At 46.7% G+C, this 18,461-nt stretch overlaps 1 protein-coding gene across 2 annotated transcripts in view; it reads right to left on the bottom strand.

The window, feature by feature from the left end:
* The window catches only part of LOC112840530 (beta-galactosidase-1-like protein 2), a 55,635-nt gene that overhangs the window by 3,818 nt on the left and 33,356 nt on the right, over window positions 1-18,461 (bottom strand). The window contains exons 8-18 of one of the 2 annotated variants that reach the window (XM_073904014.1): window positions 14,259-14,329; window positions 11,096-11,180; window positions 9,380-9,517; window positions 8,718-8,798; window positions 8,186-8,292; window positions 7,376-7,516; window positions 3,959-4,030; window positions 3,596-3,674; window positions 1,240-1,327; window positions 823-934; window positions 277-393 (exon numbers count right to left, since the gene is read on the bottom strand). In XM_073904014.1, the coding sequence (XP_073760115.1) occupies window positions 277-393; window positions 823-934; window positions 1,240-1,327; window positions 3,596-3,674; window positions 3,959-4,030; window positions 7,376-7,516; window positions 8,186-8,292; window positions 8,718-8,798; window positions 9,380-9,517; window positions 11,096-11,180; window positions 14,259-14,329 (1,091 nt within the window). Of the gene's footprint in view, window positions 1-6; window positions 394-822; window positions 935-1,239; window positions 1,328-3,595; window positions 3,675-3,958; window positions 4,031-7,375; window positions 7,517-8,185; window positions 8,293-8,717; window positions 8,799-9,379; window positions 9,518-11,095; window positions 11,181-14,258; window positions 14,330-18,461 lie in introns of those variants that run through there. The other variant, XM_073904013.1, reaches the window with a different exon arrangement.

Here is an 18,461-nt window from a genome sequence, read left to right as displayed (position 1 = left end):
TGGGGGAAAGAAGGGCTGGTGTATGACAGCAGTAAAGGTTTGTCTTGGAGCCAGATGAGGGTGCCTTAGGGGAAGGGATTGAGAGCCACACTGGAAGGAACAGGGACCCACAACTCATCATCACCAAGGAGGAATGCAGAAGGGGCTGGCTAAACCTTCTGCCCCATCTCCTACCGTAATGAGCCTAAATAGACTGTTACCTGAACCCCGCTCCCAGGAAAACATTGTGATACCAGGGAGGGCTGGGTCAAGGGAAGAAGCTGCAAATGCTCCCACCTGGTTGATGCCTTGGTCCAACCAGGCACCTGGGAGGTATAGGGTCTCCTGGGGTCCAATGTTCCAGTAGCGTCCAAGGTTTTGGCCATTGATGAATACAACCCCCTTCTCCCAGCCCTTTAAGCAGAGTGGGAAAAGGATTAGTTGACCATGAAAGCCACCAAATATAAAGTCACATAGGAAGACAGAGATAGACACATGCCATGAGTGCTTCTCTCAGCTTCCAAGATACCAGTGTGAATGAATATTTCAACAGCCATGAGGTTAACACAAGGGTGTTCTATCTCCTGAATCCACTAGCTCTGAGCTCCCCAGCAAGGTACCCAAGAGCAGACCTGGACCCTGAGAAGTACCACCAGGTGGTTCTTCTGATCTGAATCCACTCCTCCACCCCAGGGAGGCCCCAGGGGCCCTTCAGAGAGGGCAAAATAGAGAATCTCTGGGTACAAGTGGTATAGAGGGCTCCAGCAAGGACAGGTACAGGTCTTGGGCTCAGAGCTCTCTGAGGGAAGGCTGGAGAGCCCAGGCAGGGAGGGGACTACAAACCTCCAGCTTCATGAAGGTGTCAAAAGGGGAAAGGGAAATAGACAAGGCACCCAAAAAGAAAGCAGGGAACGTAGGTACTTCAGGGATAGGGCTCCATTTGTCGATGCTGAACCTATGAACAGAAGAATGGAAGACAAGAAAGAAAGGGGGGCACTTACTCAGATTTGGACCCTGTTCCGAATCTAATTACAAAGGCATTCCAAATACCCTCACCCACCCCCACCTGTTAACCAGGGTACCATGGAAATTCCCTAGTCTCTAGTGCTGGTACTGCCCCTACCTTGGGCAAGTTGCTCTGGGTTCTGGGTCTGTTTACTCTTGAGTAGGAGGGGCTAGGGCAGAGCAGTTTTCTGGGCCTTCCTGCCTCTTACTGCACCTTATCCATGGGTTCACACACTTTATGCGGTGGGGACTCACCTCTGAAAGAAGCTCTTTTTCATATCCAGGCTGTAGATTCTGAATTTTTTCAGGGGAGAATCATTCAGATAGATATTTCCAATTAAACCTGTGGGAAGAAGCCAAGAAAACATGAATGAGGCCAAAGGCAGGGGCAGAGCTGACCCAGCTAAGGCCCTGCACATACATGGAGAATTTCTGAAAAGTTCCAGTGAGGATTCCTCCAGAAGTATATACTCCCTACAGAGCTCTTCATATGGCATAAAACCTTCTCTAGAAATCCCAAAGGAGAAAAGAATGAGTAACAGCAGTGTTGGCCAGGACCTCCCTAGGATTTGCACAGAAGAATACATCTGAGGGTAATGGGAACTGAGAATGTCATTGGGTGAGAATAATCTCTGGCTTTTCTCTGAAGGGGAAGCTCCATTTTGGGACCAAAATGAGTCCCAAAGGGCAGATAATCAAGAGGTCACAGCAGTTCTAACTTAGCTTCAAGATCAGATTCAGTAGGGTCCCAGACTAAACAGACCTAATAACTCAGCCAGAAATCTTCTACATGACCTAGGACTGAAGATATGTTAAGTATTTAAATTGTGAACAGATGGCAATATGACTTGGGTATCCAAGTCTGAGGACCCACACACACTTGCATAGTGATTAGCTAGTCCTTGGGGAAGGGGCCAGCAATGTTAGTCCTGGAGCAGCTCCCATGGTCCTCACAATCATGGAGCTGCTGAATTGCTAGAGAGGGAATCTGAATAGGCTGGGAAGTGCAAACAGGTTTCATAGAGCCTACAGACTCTTAAATTACAGGTACAGGTTGGGGCGGGGAGGTCTTTGACTTATAAACACTGAACTGTTCTAGGGGATAATTACTCCACAGTGAGAGTCCAGGGCACATCTTACTCAGGAACCTGGGGAGGCAAAGACTGAGAATGGGGTGAGCCTGGCAATCCCTTCCTGCCCATAAGAGAGCAAAGGAAGTGAAGATGAGCCTGCAGATGGAGCTCCTAGGGGAAGAAGCCAATATCCAAAGAGGAACACTGGGGGATTCTTTAGGGGAAAAGGAAGATAAGCCTGGACAGTACTAGAAGCTACCATGAGGCCTATCTGGAGAGGGCCAAACCCCAAGACCCAAGAAACCCCCAATGGCTGGGCCACAGTGTTTCCCAGGCAGGAAAGGAAGGAATGCACAAATTTCCTCATTACAAAGGCAAACACCCATGAGAGAGTTGGGAGGCCACCAGTATCCCTTACCGTAGTAGGATTTATTTGTCTGAATTCTTACAACTTACATGAAACCACCGACATTTTGATAGATGAAAAGGAAGAGGCAAATTTAAGCAGAGAAGTTTTAGAAGGCCAGGAAAAATAAAATGAGTTGGTGAGATATTCCTAGGGGAGCATTCCATCAAGAGCATTTTGTTTACTACATGTACTACCTCCTCCTCCCCACCACAAATGAGATCATCAATGGGTTTCCACAGTGGATCAAGAAAAGAAATGCTGGGGCACCTGGGTGGCTCAGTCAGTTACGTGTCTAACTCTTGGTTTCGGCTCATGTCATAATCTCAGGGTTGTGAGATCAAGCCCTCTGTCGGGCTCCATGCTCAGTGCATAGTCTGATCAAGATTCTCTCCCTTTCCCTCCCTTTCTGCCCCTCCCCCTACTCACATGTGTACATGCTCTCTTTCTCTCTCCCCCTCTAAATAAATATATTAATAAAATCTAAATAATAAATTAATAAATAAATAAATAAATAAATAAATAAATAAAAACTCGAAAAGAAAAGAAAACTTCAGTGTGGAGACCCAAGAAGGCAGGGGTCCTATGCCCATTTTGGCTTCCTGGGAATCCCCTTCCTTAAGCCTCACCACCCCCAGCCCAGCGCCAGCAGATAGTCCCCTACTAAAGCAGACTACAACGCAGGGAGATCTGGAGAGGCTGGCTCAGTGTTCCCTGTGTGTTCACCATGGCCATGTGGACAACATGCATAAGAAAGAGGTCAGAACCCACGTGGGCCTTTCAGGAAGGCCCACTTCCACCTCTCTTCAATAGGCTTCCATGAGTTAGCTCCCCACAATGGACCTCTGCAATCCACCTCTCTCCAATGGGCCTCCAAAACCACCTCCCTCCAATGGGTTTCCATTACCCACCTCCCTCCAATGGGCCTCCACAAACCACCTCCCTCCAGTGGGCCTCCATGACCCACCTCCCTTCAATGGGTTTCCACAACCCAATTCCCTCCAATGGGCCACCATGACTCCACCTCACTATAGTCAGCCTCCATGACCAGCTGGTGCACTGGTTTGAAGAAAAAATAGCCAGGCATTGCTGAGCACTAGAAGCTCTTCTCTCAGCACATGCTATGACCCACCTTTGCGCTGGTCATCAATGTTATCCCCATAGTTGACTCGTCCGCGATTCTCCACCAAGATCCTCAGCCTGGTGTAACCCTGCCAGGAACATAGTGGTTGATGATGACCACCTGATTCCCCAGCCATAAGATCACAGCTGCACCTCAGAGTTTCTTTGTGGAACCCCAGTTCTTCCCTGAACTCTGAGAATAGGGGTAAAAGAGTACCCACTGATCAGATAGCAATGTTTTGCCCCTCTTTCCATCAGCAGCTCTGTGGTTAAGGAGCCTCCTGTCTTCCAGGTCTTCCTCTTTGACTCCCACCAAACCTGCTCGGGAAGCAGCTTGGTGCTAGCCATCACCCAGCTCCCCAGGATAACAAACCTGGATCAAGGGAATAACAATCTTCTTCCTTTCATAGTCCAAGAATCCTACAGACACTGTGTTCACAAATACCTGCCAAATGAACAGACAGAAAGCATCCATGGGTTGACAGGAGGGAGGCATAAGAGGGATCTCTCATAAGCAAAGAAAGGGGTAACATTATGTGTGTGCAGTGAAAATGGGGGTTAGCCAGGCATAGAGGAAAAATGAATGCCCATGATTGTAGCTGAAAATGCCAGCAGAACTGATGGTGATGGGCCATTTCTACACACTGGTAACAGGCAGATATGTGAGCACTGAGGAGAGTCAGATGCATATGGTAGGACTTGATGACCACAAGGTCACAGGAAATAAGATGCCCCAAGATTAGAGCACAAATCAATAGTATAGAAATCAAAAAAATAGTAGAACAGATCAAGGAAAATAGGAGCTGGTTTGTTGAAAGAATCAGTAAGATCAATAAACCCCTAGCCAGATTTATCAAAAATAAAAGAGAAAGGACACAAATAAATAATATCATGAATGAAAGAGAAAAGATCACAACCAACACTGAAGAAATACACACAATTCTAAGACATATTATGAGCAATTATATGCCAACAAATTAAGCAATCTGGAAGAAATGGATGCATTCCTAGAAACATATAAACTACCAAAACTGAAACAGGAAGAAATAGAAAACCTGAACAGACCCATAACCAGTAATCAAAAATCTCCCAACAACCAAGAGTCCAGGGCCGGATGACTTCCCAGTGGAATTCTACCAAACACTTAAAGAAGAACTAATACCTATTCTTCTGAAACTGTTCCAAAAATAGAAATGGAAGGAAAACTTCCAGACTCAATTCTATGAGGCCAGCATTACCTTGTTTCCAAAACCAGACAAAGATCCCACAAAAAAGGAAAATTACAGACCAATATCCCTGATGAACATGGATAAAAAAATTCTCACCAAGATACTAGCTAATAGGATCCAAGAGTACATTCAAAGGATTATTCACCACGACCAAGTGGGATTTATTCCTGTGTTGCAAGGTTGGTTCAACATCCGCAAATCAATCAATGTGATACACGGCATTAATAAAAGAAAGGACAACAATCATATGATCCTCTCAACTGATGCAGAAAAAAGCATTTGACAAAATAAAGCATCCTTTCTTGATTAAAACTCTCCACAGTGTAGGGATAGAGGGAACATACTGCATATCATAAAAGCCATCTACGAAAAACCCACAGTGAATATCATCCTCAATGGGGAAAACCTGAGAGCTTTTCTCCTAAGGTTAGGAACATGACAGGGATGTCCACTATCACCACTATTATTCAACATAGTACTGGAAGTCCTAGCCTCAGCAATCAGACAACAAAAAGAAATAAAAGGCATCCAAATCGGGAAAGAAGTCAAACTTTCACTCTTCACAGATGACATGATATTCTATGTAAAGAACCCAAAAGACTCCACCCCAAATTGCTAGAACTGATACAGGAATTCAGCAAAGTGACAGGATATAAAATAAATGCACAGAAGTCAGTTGCATTTCTATATATTAACAATGAAGCACAGGAAAGAGAAATCAAAGAATTGATCCCATTTACAATTACACCAAAAACAATAAGATATCTAGGAATAAACCTAACCAAAGAGATGAAGGATCTATACTCTGAAAACTACAGAACACTTATGAAAGAAACTGATGAAGACACAAAAAAAAGTAAAAACATTCCATGCTCATGGCTTGGAAGAACAAATACTGTTAAAATGTATATGCCACCCAAAGCAATATAATTCCTATCAAAACACCATCAACATTTTTCACAGAGCTGGAACAAAGACTCCTAAAATTTGTATGGAACCAGAAAAGACCCCAAATAACCAAAGTAATGTTGAAAAAGAAAACCAAAGCTGGTGAAATCACAATTCCAGACTTCCAGCTCTATTACAAAGCTGTAATCATCAAGACAGTATGGTACTGGCACAAAAACAGACACACAGATCAACGGAACAAAATAGAGAACCCAGAAATGGACTCTCAACTCTAAGGCCAACTAATCCTCAACAAAGCAGGAAAGAATATTCAATGGAAAAAAAAGACAGTCTCTTCAATAAATGGGGTTGGGAAAATTCGACAACCACATGCAGAAGAACGAAACAGGACCACTTTCTTACACCATACACAAAAATAAACTCAAAATGGATAAAAGACCTAATGTAAGACAGGAATCCATCAAAATCCTAGAGGTGAATGCAGGCAGCAACCTCTTGACCTTGGCCACAGCAACTTCTTGCTAGACACATTCCCCAAGAGCAAAAGAAACAAAAGCAAAAATGAACTATTGGGACTTCATCAAAATAAAAAGGTCTTGCACAGCAAACAAAACTAAAAGGCAACTATGAAATGGGAGAAGATATTTGCAAATGTCTTCTCAGATAAAGGGCTAGTATCCAAAATCTATAAAGAACTTCGCAAATTCAACACCCAAAAAACAAAAAAATCTGGTCAAGAAATGGGCAGAAGACATGAACAGACATTTCTCCAAAGAAGACATACAAATGGCCAACAGACTCATGACAAAATGCTCAACATCAGGGAAATACAGATCAAAACCACAATGAGACACCACCTCACACTGGTCAGAATGGCTAAAATTAACAAGTCAGGAAACAACAGATGTTGGTGAGGATGCAGAGAAAGGGAAACCCTCCTGCACTGTTGGTGGGAATGCAAACTGGTGCAGCCACTCTGGAAAACAGTATGGAGGGTCTTCAAAAAGGTAAAAATAGAGCTACCCAATGACCCCGCAATTGCACTACTAGGTATTTCTCCAAAGATACAAATGTAGTGATCTGAAGGGGCACATGCACCCCAATGTTTGTAGCAGCAATGTCCACAATAACCTATGAAAAGAGCCCAGATGTCCAACAGCAGATGAGTGGATAAAGATGTGGTATATATGTACAGTGGAATATTACTCAGCTGTCAAAAAGAATGAAATCTTGCCATTTGCAATGACATGGATAGAGCTGGAGTGTATTATGCTAAGTGAAACAAGTTAGAGTAAGACAAATACCACATGATTTCACTCATATGTGGAATTTAAGAAACAAAACATGAACATGAGGGAAGGGAAGGGAAAGAAAAATAAAGTAAGATGAAAACAGAGAGGGAGACAAACCATAGGAGATGCTGAACTCTAGGAAACAAACTGAGGGCTGCTGGAGGGGAGGTGGGGGGTGGGGGTGGGGGAGGGATAACTGGGTGATGGGCATAAAGGAGGGCACCTGATGTAGTGAGTACTGGGTGTTATATGCAGCTAATGAATCACTAAAGTCTACCTCTGACACTAATAATATAGTATACGTTAATTAATTTGAATTTAAATAAAAATTTTTTTTAAAAAAAGAGAAATTGCCCCTACCTGTCCCCGGTCACGCACAAGACCACTGAGGATGCCCGATGAAGAAATGGTGGTCTCGTACAGAGTGTACCCAAAGGACTGTCCATTTCCATTGTTTATTGGCAGGTTCTCCATATTGACTGGTTTTTCAGAATTGACTGGCTGTACAGAGAAGAGTAGGGGAGATATAGGCTAGGAAGAGGAGAAAGGGGGCAGCAACCTCATCTTGAGCCTTCTGGGGGAGTGCAAGACAGCAGACAGATCCCCACCTGGGACTGGGGATTTGGGGGAAGAGGCCCTCTAAACTTTTCTTCTAGTTTGACTTCTCACTATACAAACATAGGGAGCCAATCCGGCCGATTGGCTCTTCAAGCTCCAAAATTCTGATTTTGACTTCTCATCTCATTAGCCCTAGGCTGTCCAGGGTCACAGGGAGGGCAGATGTGTGATAACAATGGAATGAAGCCCAGAGATGTACCAGACCTGTAGTCTTTCAATCCACCATCATTTCTGCATCACGGCACCTCACTGGGTCAGCTCCAGGGGGGCACCCTCTTCTCAGAGGGGGGATACATCCCATTCACGTGCCTATTCACCCTCCTCCCCGTCCACCAAGGCTGGAGAGAGAGACTACCTACTGTGTTACCCAGGTTTTCCTCAAATTCCTTTTGTTCCTTCCCAGTTCATACTCTACCACAAGTTTATGCTCTTTCTTCTGAGCTCTAAAGTCAAGGAGTGGACCTCAAAGCTATCAGAGTTGGTTTTTCTCCCTCCACAGCCCCACTGGCCCACCTAGTGACTGCCCCAGCTTCCCTGCCCCAAGGCACTCACCTCCTCCATGTACTGCAGGGCATCCCACAGTGACAGGTATAAATTCGGTCTCAAGGGCTTATACGCAGTCTTGGGAAGGAGGTCAGGTTGGGGAGGAAGAGGGACACCTGCAACACAGACAACAGGGCCAACCCAAGAGGACCCAAAAAGTCACTGCCACCTCCAGCCTCCCCAGCCCCTGGCTTCTGTCCACGGCCCAATGTGCTCCTTTATCCTAGAGCCAAGAGGGAAACATTCTTAGACTGCCTGGCCCTGCTAGGAAGGCAACATGGGGGAGGGGGGGTGCAGGGGATTTTACTTTCTCATATCTTCAGGAGTCTTAATGCCCATAGAAAGGCAAAGCTGATGACATGTGTCATGTGATGACACATGATGAAAACAGTCTCCCAAACTTGCCTGTCCTTGGCTAGGGACATTCTTGTACATAGGTCAACTGGGGTTGAGATGGGGTAGTAAAGAAGTAATTCTTCAGGGGTCTCAGAGCAAAAGCAAGGGCCCAAGTTGGTGCTTGAGTCTGCTGCCTGTCAGGTACCTGAGATAGAGCCAAAGAAACCTCGGAGCTTGAAGTACTTGGCTGTGTAATCCCCAGCCTCTGTCAGCACAGCATCATAGTCTGCAAGACACCAGGATGCTGTCACTGGTCACCTGTATCACAGGACAGTGTCCACAGCAGCAAAAAGAGAAGGGAGAAGCTGGGGCATGGCATCAAGGTCCTCATCCCAGCAATTTGGGAGGCAGAACACTTCTGGTATAAGCCATCAGTCAGAATACAATAAATACTAAATACTATAAAGTACCACCAAAGGTGCCATGGCCATGGCATGACCCTCAATTTCCTGCATCTTGCCTACCTTCAGGGGACTCTCAACCTAAAGGGTGCAGGAGTCACACATCTCAAGGGCCTGAGCAGGGAGAAGAGGCTGCCCTCATCAAAGGACCTTCCCCCATCCTGGCTATACCTCTCACTTCCTCCAATGACTTCCAAAGGCTCACAGGCATGTGAGTGGGCTTCAGTCTCCTACTGCTCTAGAAGTTTAAAAGTAATAATCCAGGCAAAACCATCCCTTCCCCAGGCACTCTAGAACCAAATGCATTAAAGGTGCCAGACACTGCCCCTAAAGGACTCTGCATAAAAAGCCCCAGACATGCTAATGTGGAGTGTTCCAGGGAGGGTCAGTGTTGGGGAATACTTGCCGTAGCTGGTGACATCAGATTTATATTCATGAAAATGCATGGCTCCATTTATGAAGCCAAAGTTGGTACCTCCATGGAACATGTAGAGGTTGATGGAGGAGCCAGCATCGAGGATGGCAGACACTGTTTTTAGAACTTCTGCAGGAGGAAGGGAGAAAGGGGATGTGCAGAGCGAGTCAAGAGTTTGGGACAAGTCACAGACTTGTTGGCCTCTCAGCTGTCCTGACCCCTCCCCAACCCCATCAAATTCAACTCTACAGCTCTGCCCTTCAGCTTCCACTAGAACCGCAATCACAGACGATGAGGGGTGTGAAGACGAAAGGGCCAGCCCCACAGCCCCTGAGCTGCAGTCTTCCAGCTGTTGGTTCCATCATGGCCAAGTCTCCAATGACAGCCTTCCACCTCCACTGTTCTCAACCCTTACTCACACTTGGTAAGATGCAAAAGACTGGACTCCTAGTCGGAGATGTAATTTCTGACCACCTCCCTAATCCCACCTCTATTAGAGAATTAGCCAAAGACGTGAAAAGATAACATCAAAGGAGAAATATAAAGTATACACACATACATATATATTGGCAATCAGATTGACAAATATTAAAAATTATTTTAATACTCAGTGTTGATGAATCTGTGGAAAGTAGGTCTTCTCATTTAATAATAGTAAGAATTGTTATAATCTTCCCAGAGAGTTTAGTACATATATATCAAAATTGAATTAATGTAGCAATTCTATTCCTAGGAACTTATCCTAGGGAAATAATATGCCAGATTTGCAAAACTGGGTTTTCAGGAATGTTCACTGCAATGGTGTTCAATTAACAAAAACCACTGGAAACATCCTAACTGTTCATCAATAAGAGAATGGCTAAATAAATTGTGGTTTAATCACCAATACAACAGGGTTCTTTGCATTCTTTAAAACAGTGATGGAATCTCTAGTAGTATGGAAGGCTGTTCATTTGTGTCAATCAGGGCACAGGCAGGTAACAAAGAGCAGTCACGACTACGAGCATCCATATCTCTGCGTGCGTGCAGGGCTACAGACAGAGACACAGAACTGCCTGCACAATATACAGCTGACCCTCGAATGACACAGGTTTGAGCTGCACAGCTCCATTTACACATGATTTCTTACAGTGCAGTGCTGTAAAGTATTTTCTCCTCCTTACAATTTTCTTCATAACATTGTCTTTTCTCTACCTGGTTTTATCGTAATAATACAGTATATGACACAGACAATATACAGAATATGTGTTAATCAATTGTATGTTATCAGTAGGTTTCTGGCCAATAGTAGACTATTAATCGTTAAGTTTGGGGGGAGTCAAAAGTTATACCCAGACTTCAAGTGTGCAGGGGGTTCAGCACCCCTAACTGCTGCCTTGTTCAAAAGTCAACTGTACGTGTTTTCTTCGGGCTCTGGGGTTTTTATTTCTTCTTCCTACATTTTCTGTATTTGCTGGATGTTTGCAATAGGTGTGCCTTGCCTATCTAATTATAAAAACATAATAAAGCAGTGTTAAGAGTCCTACCGTTCACTTCAAATGTCAAGACACATGAGTCTGGAATATCAAGAGCTGACTCTGACATGCAGATAATCCCAGGAGCCTTGCACCCTACAGCTCATTTACATCAATTAGCACGTTATTTGGAACTGATTTTTACTTCATAGGTCAATACACATGTTGGGTGTAGGTACTGCAAAGCACTTACCAGAAGAATCCAGGATGTTGTGTGGGCCTCCCCACGAGTCAAACCACCCTGTCCAGTACTCCATCACCATCTTGGGCTGAACCCTCTGGGCACCACAAAATGAGAAGTTAGCTGGCCAAAAGAGGCAGAAAGGAGTTCTTCTTTCAGGGATATCCCAGCCCTTCTACCCTCCCAACTCCTCCCTGGCCACACACTCCTTGCTGTAAAGGCCATCAAAAGCAGAGCGCAGGTGAGGACTAAATGCACCTGTACCAGCTTATCCTCCACATGTGCCTCACACTGCAGGTAGAAAGTGGAATGAACTAGCAAAGCTGATGCAGGAGACCCTGATGCCTTAACGTAGTTTTAATGTTGCATACGGAACTAGCAAGAAAACACAGGGACGTGTTCAAAGTCAGTCTGCATCAGAATGCAGCATGTGCTCTGGGAGTCTTTTCCTACGTGGATTTGCTTTCTGGGTCAAGCCAAGCTTTGCCTATCCTCTCTCAGGGAAGGAGAATGTTCTATCAGGATAATTCCATTTCTGATGGGCACCCCGTGGATGCAGACCCCTCAGTTGCCATTTCCCTTTAGCTGGAAGAGTCAGAGGGCTGTAGAGTGGGCCCCTCTTTGAGGTCTAGTTTAAACATTAGTTTACAAAACTGGACAAGAAAATTAGGGAGTTATTTAGCACAGCTTTTCCAGTGCAGGCCCTGCAGCCACAGTATCTGGCTTCATACCTTGGCTAGGATGTTCGATAACAGTTAAGTCTTTAATATTACTTCAGAATGCTGACTTTGGTGTGGGATTGCCCCAGGGATGCAGAAACCATTCCGAGAACCATGTTCTACTGTGCCGTGTTTGCAGAAGCACCAGAGCATCGGGGGGAGATAGAAGGACTAACATGCTGGTGTTTCAGGTTCCACACCAGAGAGCCATCCTCATTCATCAAGTACTTTCTCTGTTAGTGATGGCCTTACATTTAGAGGGCAACACATACAGAGCAACAAAATCTGGTCCAGAGTGATGGGATAGGTTTATTATCTGTTGAGTAGAAGATACCAACCATGCCAGACGAAAAGCCAAAGTAGTCACAGTAAATTTTTTAGCAAGACAAGACTGGTGGCTTGGTTTTTTTTTTTTTTTTACACCTGTCTACCTCCCAAGAAGGGGATACACTGTGCCATGTTTAAGTCACTAAGTGTGAAGTAGATTCTACGTGCCACATGTCAATAGTCTCCAGGGCTAGGAAGGGGCTCCCTGACTTAAGGGTGCCAGGGCCAAGGTACGGGGAGGCCCACCAATGGCCCAGGTCACTGCGCCACACGATGTGGTTAAGAGCTGGAGCTCTGCCTCAGTCAGACTGTGCCGTACCCCCTCACCTGCCACTTACTGGGTGCTCTATTTGTTCTCAAATCAGTCTCCTTAACTGTACAACAGTAACCACGGTATCCAGCTGACCTGGTTACTGGGAGAATTAAATGAGATAATGCATGTAAAGCCTTTAGCACATGGTGTCTAGCACTTGGGAAGTGCTCAAGAAACATCCACGTTAATTATCAGATATCATTACTGGACATGCACATGAGGGCCCAGCAGAGTGCTGTTGGACATCCCAAAGTTGAGCAGAGCAGGGCCTGTCCTGTTTGAGCATTCAAAGCAGACTCTAAGTCCCCTTCCTTGAGGAAAACATCACTGAACTGAACTGCAGACAGAAAGGCCATTAACGGTGCATCTGTCAGCAGGATGACCCGGCCTGGTTATACAGCCGTGGGGCCCCTATCTAAGGATGACCATAAAGGAGCCAACACGAAGCCTTGCTTTCCTGGGTGCTTTCCAAATATTTCTTCATTTGATCCTCAAACAATCCCCCCAGCAGGTACTATCATTATCCCCACTTCACAGAAGAGGAAAGAGAAGCAGAGGGGTCACACTACCAAGTGGGCAGAGAGACAGCTCACAATATCCTATACCTGCCTTAGACAGCACTCAGGTACGATCCTATTTAGTTGCTGGGCTATTGTTTATTTTTGTTTACTCCCCAGGTTGGTCACAAACCCATAAGGCAAAGACCTGCCATCTTCGTCACCACAGGGTAAAAGGGCCTAGCCACATTCCACACACAGAGCAGGCACTCAGTCAACACTGGAGGAAGGAAGGAAAGGAAAAAGGGGCTGGACCTTGGCCCACCGGGACCCACTGTCTCTCCCCCACTCAATCTAACAAAGTCTGCCTGGTGTCAGGTCCCATCCTGCCCCATTTCTTACTGGTCACCTTCCCTGAGCATTCCACTTGTCCCTCTAAACTCAGATAGTAGCCACATCATACACACAGGTGGCCCTCATCCTCCACAGCTTCACACTCCCCTGGTGACTTCATATGGATGTGCCTTTGGACCTACTTCTGCTCTAAGAAATGAACAGGTGGAATGGAGAACAGCCCCAGCATCTCTGTAGGCATCTACTCACGGGTGATGCTAAAGTTCCAACAGCTCCCCACTAGGCCCGGGGAATCAATGCCTACACCTAATAGGTGGTGACAGTCTGGGGCATTCACACCCTTCAGTAAGACACGGTGAGGGATGGAGCCCTAGCTCTGTGAATGGGCTGCCACTACTGTGGCCAGGTACCATCTGCCTCCTTAGGAGAGGCATGTGAACTCAAAAGAAAAGAAATCAATCAGAATAGGATTTAACTGTAAATTCCCATCAACCTGAAGGATGTGAATTTGTACTCGGAAACTTCTCTCCTCTCTCCTCTGACCTGGAATGGCCCAGGCTTCCCATCTTGCTGATGACAATAACCTTTCTAGGCACAGAGGAGCCTTACGGGTTAAAGTCAGACACACAGTACAGGTCAGGAAAGCATTACTCCTCTCAATCCCAAGATGAGCATATCTGGGGCTAATGGAGTCCACAGAATTCTAGTCCTGAGCCTCTGTGGTTGAAGCAGAGGATGAAGGATGAGATGCAGAGGCAGAGGATGAAGGATGCAGAGGCAGAAGGATGGCTGGGAGGTGATAGGCTGAGCGAGCCCAGAGTCATCCTCTCCCCATCCTAGAGCCCTGGACATAGCTGCAGGTACCTCACAGCACTGCACACTTCCTGACAGAGGCTCCATTTGACTCTAGGACTTTCTACACTTGCACCAAGCAGAGCAGGCAGCTGCCCCTGGGCCAGACTTACCTGCACACTTAAGAGAAAGTTGGTTAATAACTGCAGCTCATGTTGTGACTGCAGGTTGATGGTGGCCAGCACTGTAAATGGAAAAGAGAAAGAGAAACAAAGCATTGTCTTAAAAGCCAGGGAGACTTTCTGAACTAACCCAGACCTTTCCCAATTTACCAGCAAAATAAATTAATCTTGACATTGTTTCCCACCTCACATTAGAGTTTAGTTGCTCTGATGTCAGGAGATTTATCTTGTTCCTCTCAGAAACCACCACTCAGCTCACAGCTTACAGGGCAATCACTCACTGGGCATCTGTTCTTGATTAATGTAATTTTTACAAGCAGAGTGTACCTCTCTGGTAATTATTCTTTCATAGGAGCCCAGAGTCTGATCTTTGTTTTGCACCTCAAGCATCTAGTGCAAAGTAATCTAAATGAAGACTTCCCTTTTATTTCTTAAGTGAGGGCTAATTTTCTATTTCATTCCATAATATGTCCATTTTTTTAGTTTAGAATTATATTTTAAATGGCATCAGTGAAAGGTATGCCCAAGAAAGATGTGCTACATTTGGCCAAAAGGTCATGGACCTTTTGGCCTACCCCAGCTGCAGAACTTGGCTCTGAGGCTCCTTGCCTGCCTGTTGTCTGCTTGGACAGTAGGCCTCATATGCACTGGGCTTGGCCTGAGCTCGGGCAGGTCTGGGAATGCATGACAAAGACTGACCAGCCTGCCAAGCTGGCCACCCTGACACTCTCCTGGTAGACATAAGCCACTGATTACCAGTGATTAAAAACAAACAACAGATGAGGCTCCAGGAGGTTAAATAACTTGCCTCAAGGTCACACAACTGGTGAGCAGCAGAGTAGTGCTGCAACCCAGGCCCATCTGACACTGACCCATCGTCCTGTGATGTCACCATCCTCCAGCAAGCCACTGGATAAGACCCTACATCCAGACCCCTCCTCACCTAAAGGAGAAACCTTGAAGATAGGATGCCCATCTGAAACCTAGCAGGCAGAAATCTCAGAAGTGAACAGGATTAGCATGGCTAAAAACATGGCATCTATTCCTAGCCTTCCTGACCCCTCACTAATATAAAAATAAAGGAATCCAAAGGTGGAAGGCCATAAAGAACAAGACCTAGAGAGGAGACAAAGCAGAGAGGAAGTTTCAAGAAAATCTCAGGAGGCTGCAAAGGGCAGTGGGTCAGTAAGCAGCATAGGAGAGCGGAAGAAGCTTCAACAGGCTCCCCACCTCCAGCCCCAGTCCTTGTCTCACGTCCCAGGCACTGTGCAGCAGGGAACACACTTCCATCCCATGCCTCACACACTCCTCAAGCCTCTCCCCCACTGGTGCCTCACCCTGGAGGACCACATTCTCTAGGAAAGCTGAGTGTCTCCAGGCTGGGAGGGATCAGCGCAGCAGAGTGTGAAGTTAAGAGATCTGCAGCTGGTCAGTAAGGGCCATCTCAGCCAAAGGATTCCTGCCCATTCCTCCTGTCTGCTCCCAGGATATCTGCAGCAACAGACCAAAGGATTTGTCTCTGGAAACACTTAATAGAGCTAAAGACAATATCTCCAAACACTGACATTTGGGCTTCCCTCCTGGAAACAGCACACCCCAGCCCCAACACCCCATAAGGGAGCACACCTGCCCCAGCCCCTCCTGGCACTCAGCTCCCAACTGGCCGTTTAGTGCCTCCTCTTTAAACTGCTCAGTCCAGAGCCAGACAACTGAGAAAATCCCGTCACATGGAAGATTGAGCAGAACTGGTAAATATTAAAAAAGTAAAAGTAAAATATCCTCAGAACAAAGTAAGAAAGATTGTGTCCATTTAAAAACTATGCCATGAGAAAAGAAATATATTCAAGGAAACAAGACCCAGGAAATATGAGGATTACAAGACAAATTGAGGAAGTCACCCAGAAAGTGGAACTAAAGAGCAGACATATATCAAAAATATAAGCAACTTAGAGAATAGATATGAGAGTCCAACCTACAAATAACAGGAGTGACCAAAAGATCAGAAAAAAGAAGGGAAAGCATTTCAAAAAAAAAAAAAAAATCCACTGACTGGATGTCCAACTGTTTCAATTCAAATGACGCCCAAAAGTTCCACAAAAGGAAAATAATCCCACACCAAAGATAGACCAGAATACCCAGGATAAAAGGAAAATGCTGTAATTTTCTAGAAATGGGAAGGAAAATAAACAGGAAGAACATATAAAAGGATCAGGAACCAGAATGTCCTTGTACCTCAGGGTGACGGTGGGTGCTAGAAAATCTGGCCACAGCGCAGAGAAGGGGGGAATTGGGCAGGAGACCCAGAGTTTAGCCTCCGGTAAAGCCGGGTAGCCGGCTTCCATCAGGTCAGGGGCGGTCGGGTCTCAGACCCATCGGACTTGACATAGAGTCTGATATGTACAGATATTTGAAACACACGTGACAGGAGTTTGGAAAATCTTTGGTAAAGCGTTTGTTTAAAAGAGAAGAGGGGGTACACAAACTAATGTAACGTGTGTCAGCTATGTGTGTCAAGTCAAATTTAAACAAAAAATAACAATGAAAGAGAAAGGGGAGAGAAGAGAGAATTGAAAGAAAAGAAAAAGAAACGGGATAGTTACACTGAACGTGAAAACTAAGCCCAGCGAAAGCGAGTCAGTTCAACAACACCGCCCCGAATACCGCTCGTACCGCACGGCAGCGGGCAGGAGGGGCATCTCGACGCGGATAAGGCCGGCCCACGAAGCCGGTCAGAATCACCGGGGAGCTACGCCGCCGGGATGCCGCGGGCCAGGGTCACGTCTGGGGACGGGGAGGAGGAGTCAGCATTTCTGTGATCTTACTCTACACCTGTGGATGTCTTCACTCTAATTACGTTCTTAAGTAATGGAGAAAAGTCCTTCCGACAGCAGGCAGAGCTCCGGAGGTCAGGGTTGGGGTGCAGGGCACCGGGAGGGGAGGCACGGGGGTGGCGCGGAAGCGGGGTCAGAAAGGAGGGGATAGGGGGCGGGGCACCGGGGACGAAGGCGGGGGAGAGGGGCACGGCGGGGCGGGGCGGGGGTGTGGCGAGGGGCGGAGCGGGCCGTGGAGGAGGGCCTGGAGTCCGGCAGCCGGCCTCGTCCACTCCCTCCGTTGCGTCGGAGGCGTTGCTCAGCGCGGTGCTGACGCGCTAAACCTGTGCACCCGCCTCCAAAGGGTCTTGCCTGCTGGCACTGGCCATAGCCCCTCCCAGGCCCCACCGGAAGCGATGGAGCGGCGGAGGCCTTGGAAGCAGCCACAAGGAGACTGCCATCGCGTGGAAGCGGCGGGAATCGCGACTGGTCCTCGAGGAGCTCAGTGGGTCTGGGGAAAAGGCCTTCTCTTGCCCGTTTATCCAACGAGACACCCCCGAGTGCCCCCCGCAGGCCGGCGCTGACCTAGGGCCGCGGAGATGAAAGGCTCTATCTGTTCACTCTAGTAGAGGGGAGGGCGACGCAGAAGGAACGGGAAGCCAGGCATGCTGCCACAGAGGCAAGCAGGTGGTGGGAGCCCTTAGGAAGTATCTGGCAGCTGATAGGAGGCCCTTCAACGACCATCATCCTTGCGGAGCATGAACCGTGTCCAGGCACAGGGGCACCACCAAACAAGACGGAACCCAGGCCCTGGTGGATCTTACCGCTGCAGTCAAACAGGTGAATGAAACAAAGAAACTACCCAGAATGTTAGAAGGCAAAAATAAAGCAGGGCTCAAGGGCTGGGTGAGCTCCAGAAGGAGCTGCATTTCAAATGGGTGCTCAGAGGAAGCCTCACTTCGAGGTGACCTGGGAGAAAAGTGGGAGGAGAGGTCTTGCAGGAAGGCTGGGGATGTCCAGTATGTTCCAGAAAGAGATAGGAGGCCAGGAGGAGGGTGGAACAGGATGGCAGGGGAGGGGGGCCAGGAGACACCTAGCCAGGTCACAGAGGTCACAGGTCAAAGGAGGCCCTTCGAGGCCTTTCTCATAACTTGTGCTTCAGTGTGAGGAAGGCAGGATGTACCTGGAGTTAAGGTGAGGCCTGAGGCAATCCAAATGACATTTGCAAATGCTGCTATGTTGAGAAAAAGTGGTGTCAGAGTCAGCAGTGAAGAAAGGAGATCAGTTCAGTGCTGCTGCAACAGCCCACATGAGAATGATGGTAATAGCAGATGGGGTAAAACTTACTTGCATCTGGATAAATTTGAAGATAAAGCTAACGATT

The sequence above is a fragment of the Callorhinus ursinus genome, unplaced genomic scaffold (genome assembly GCF_003265705.2).
Source record: "Callorhinus ursinus isolate GAN/ISIS: 27379988/994484 unplaced genomic scaffold, GSC_fseal_2.0 scaffold19, whole genome shotgun sequence".
In the NCBI taxonomy this organism is placed as follows: Eukaryota; Metazoa; Chordata; class Mammalia; order Carnivora; family Otariidae; genus Callorhinus; species Callorhinus ursinus.
This window is presented reverse-complemented; position numbering and strand designations above follow the sequence as displayed.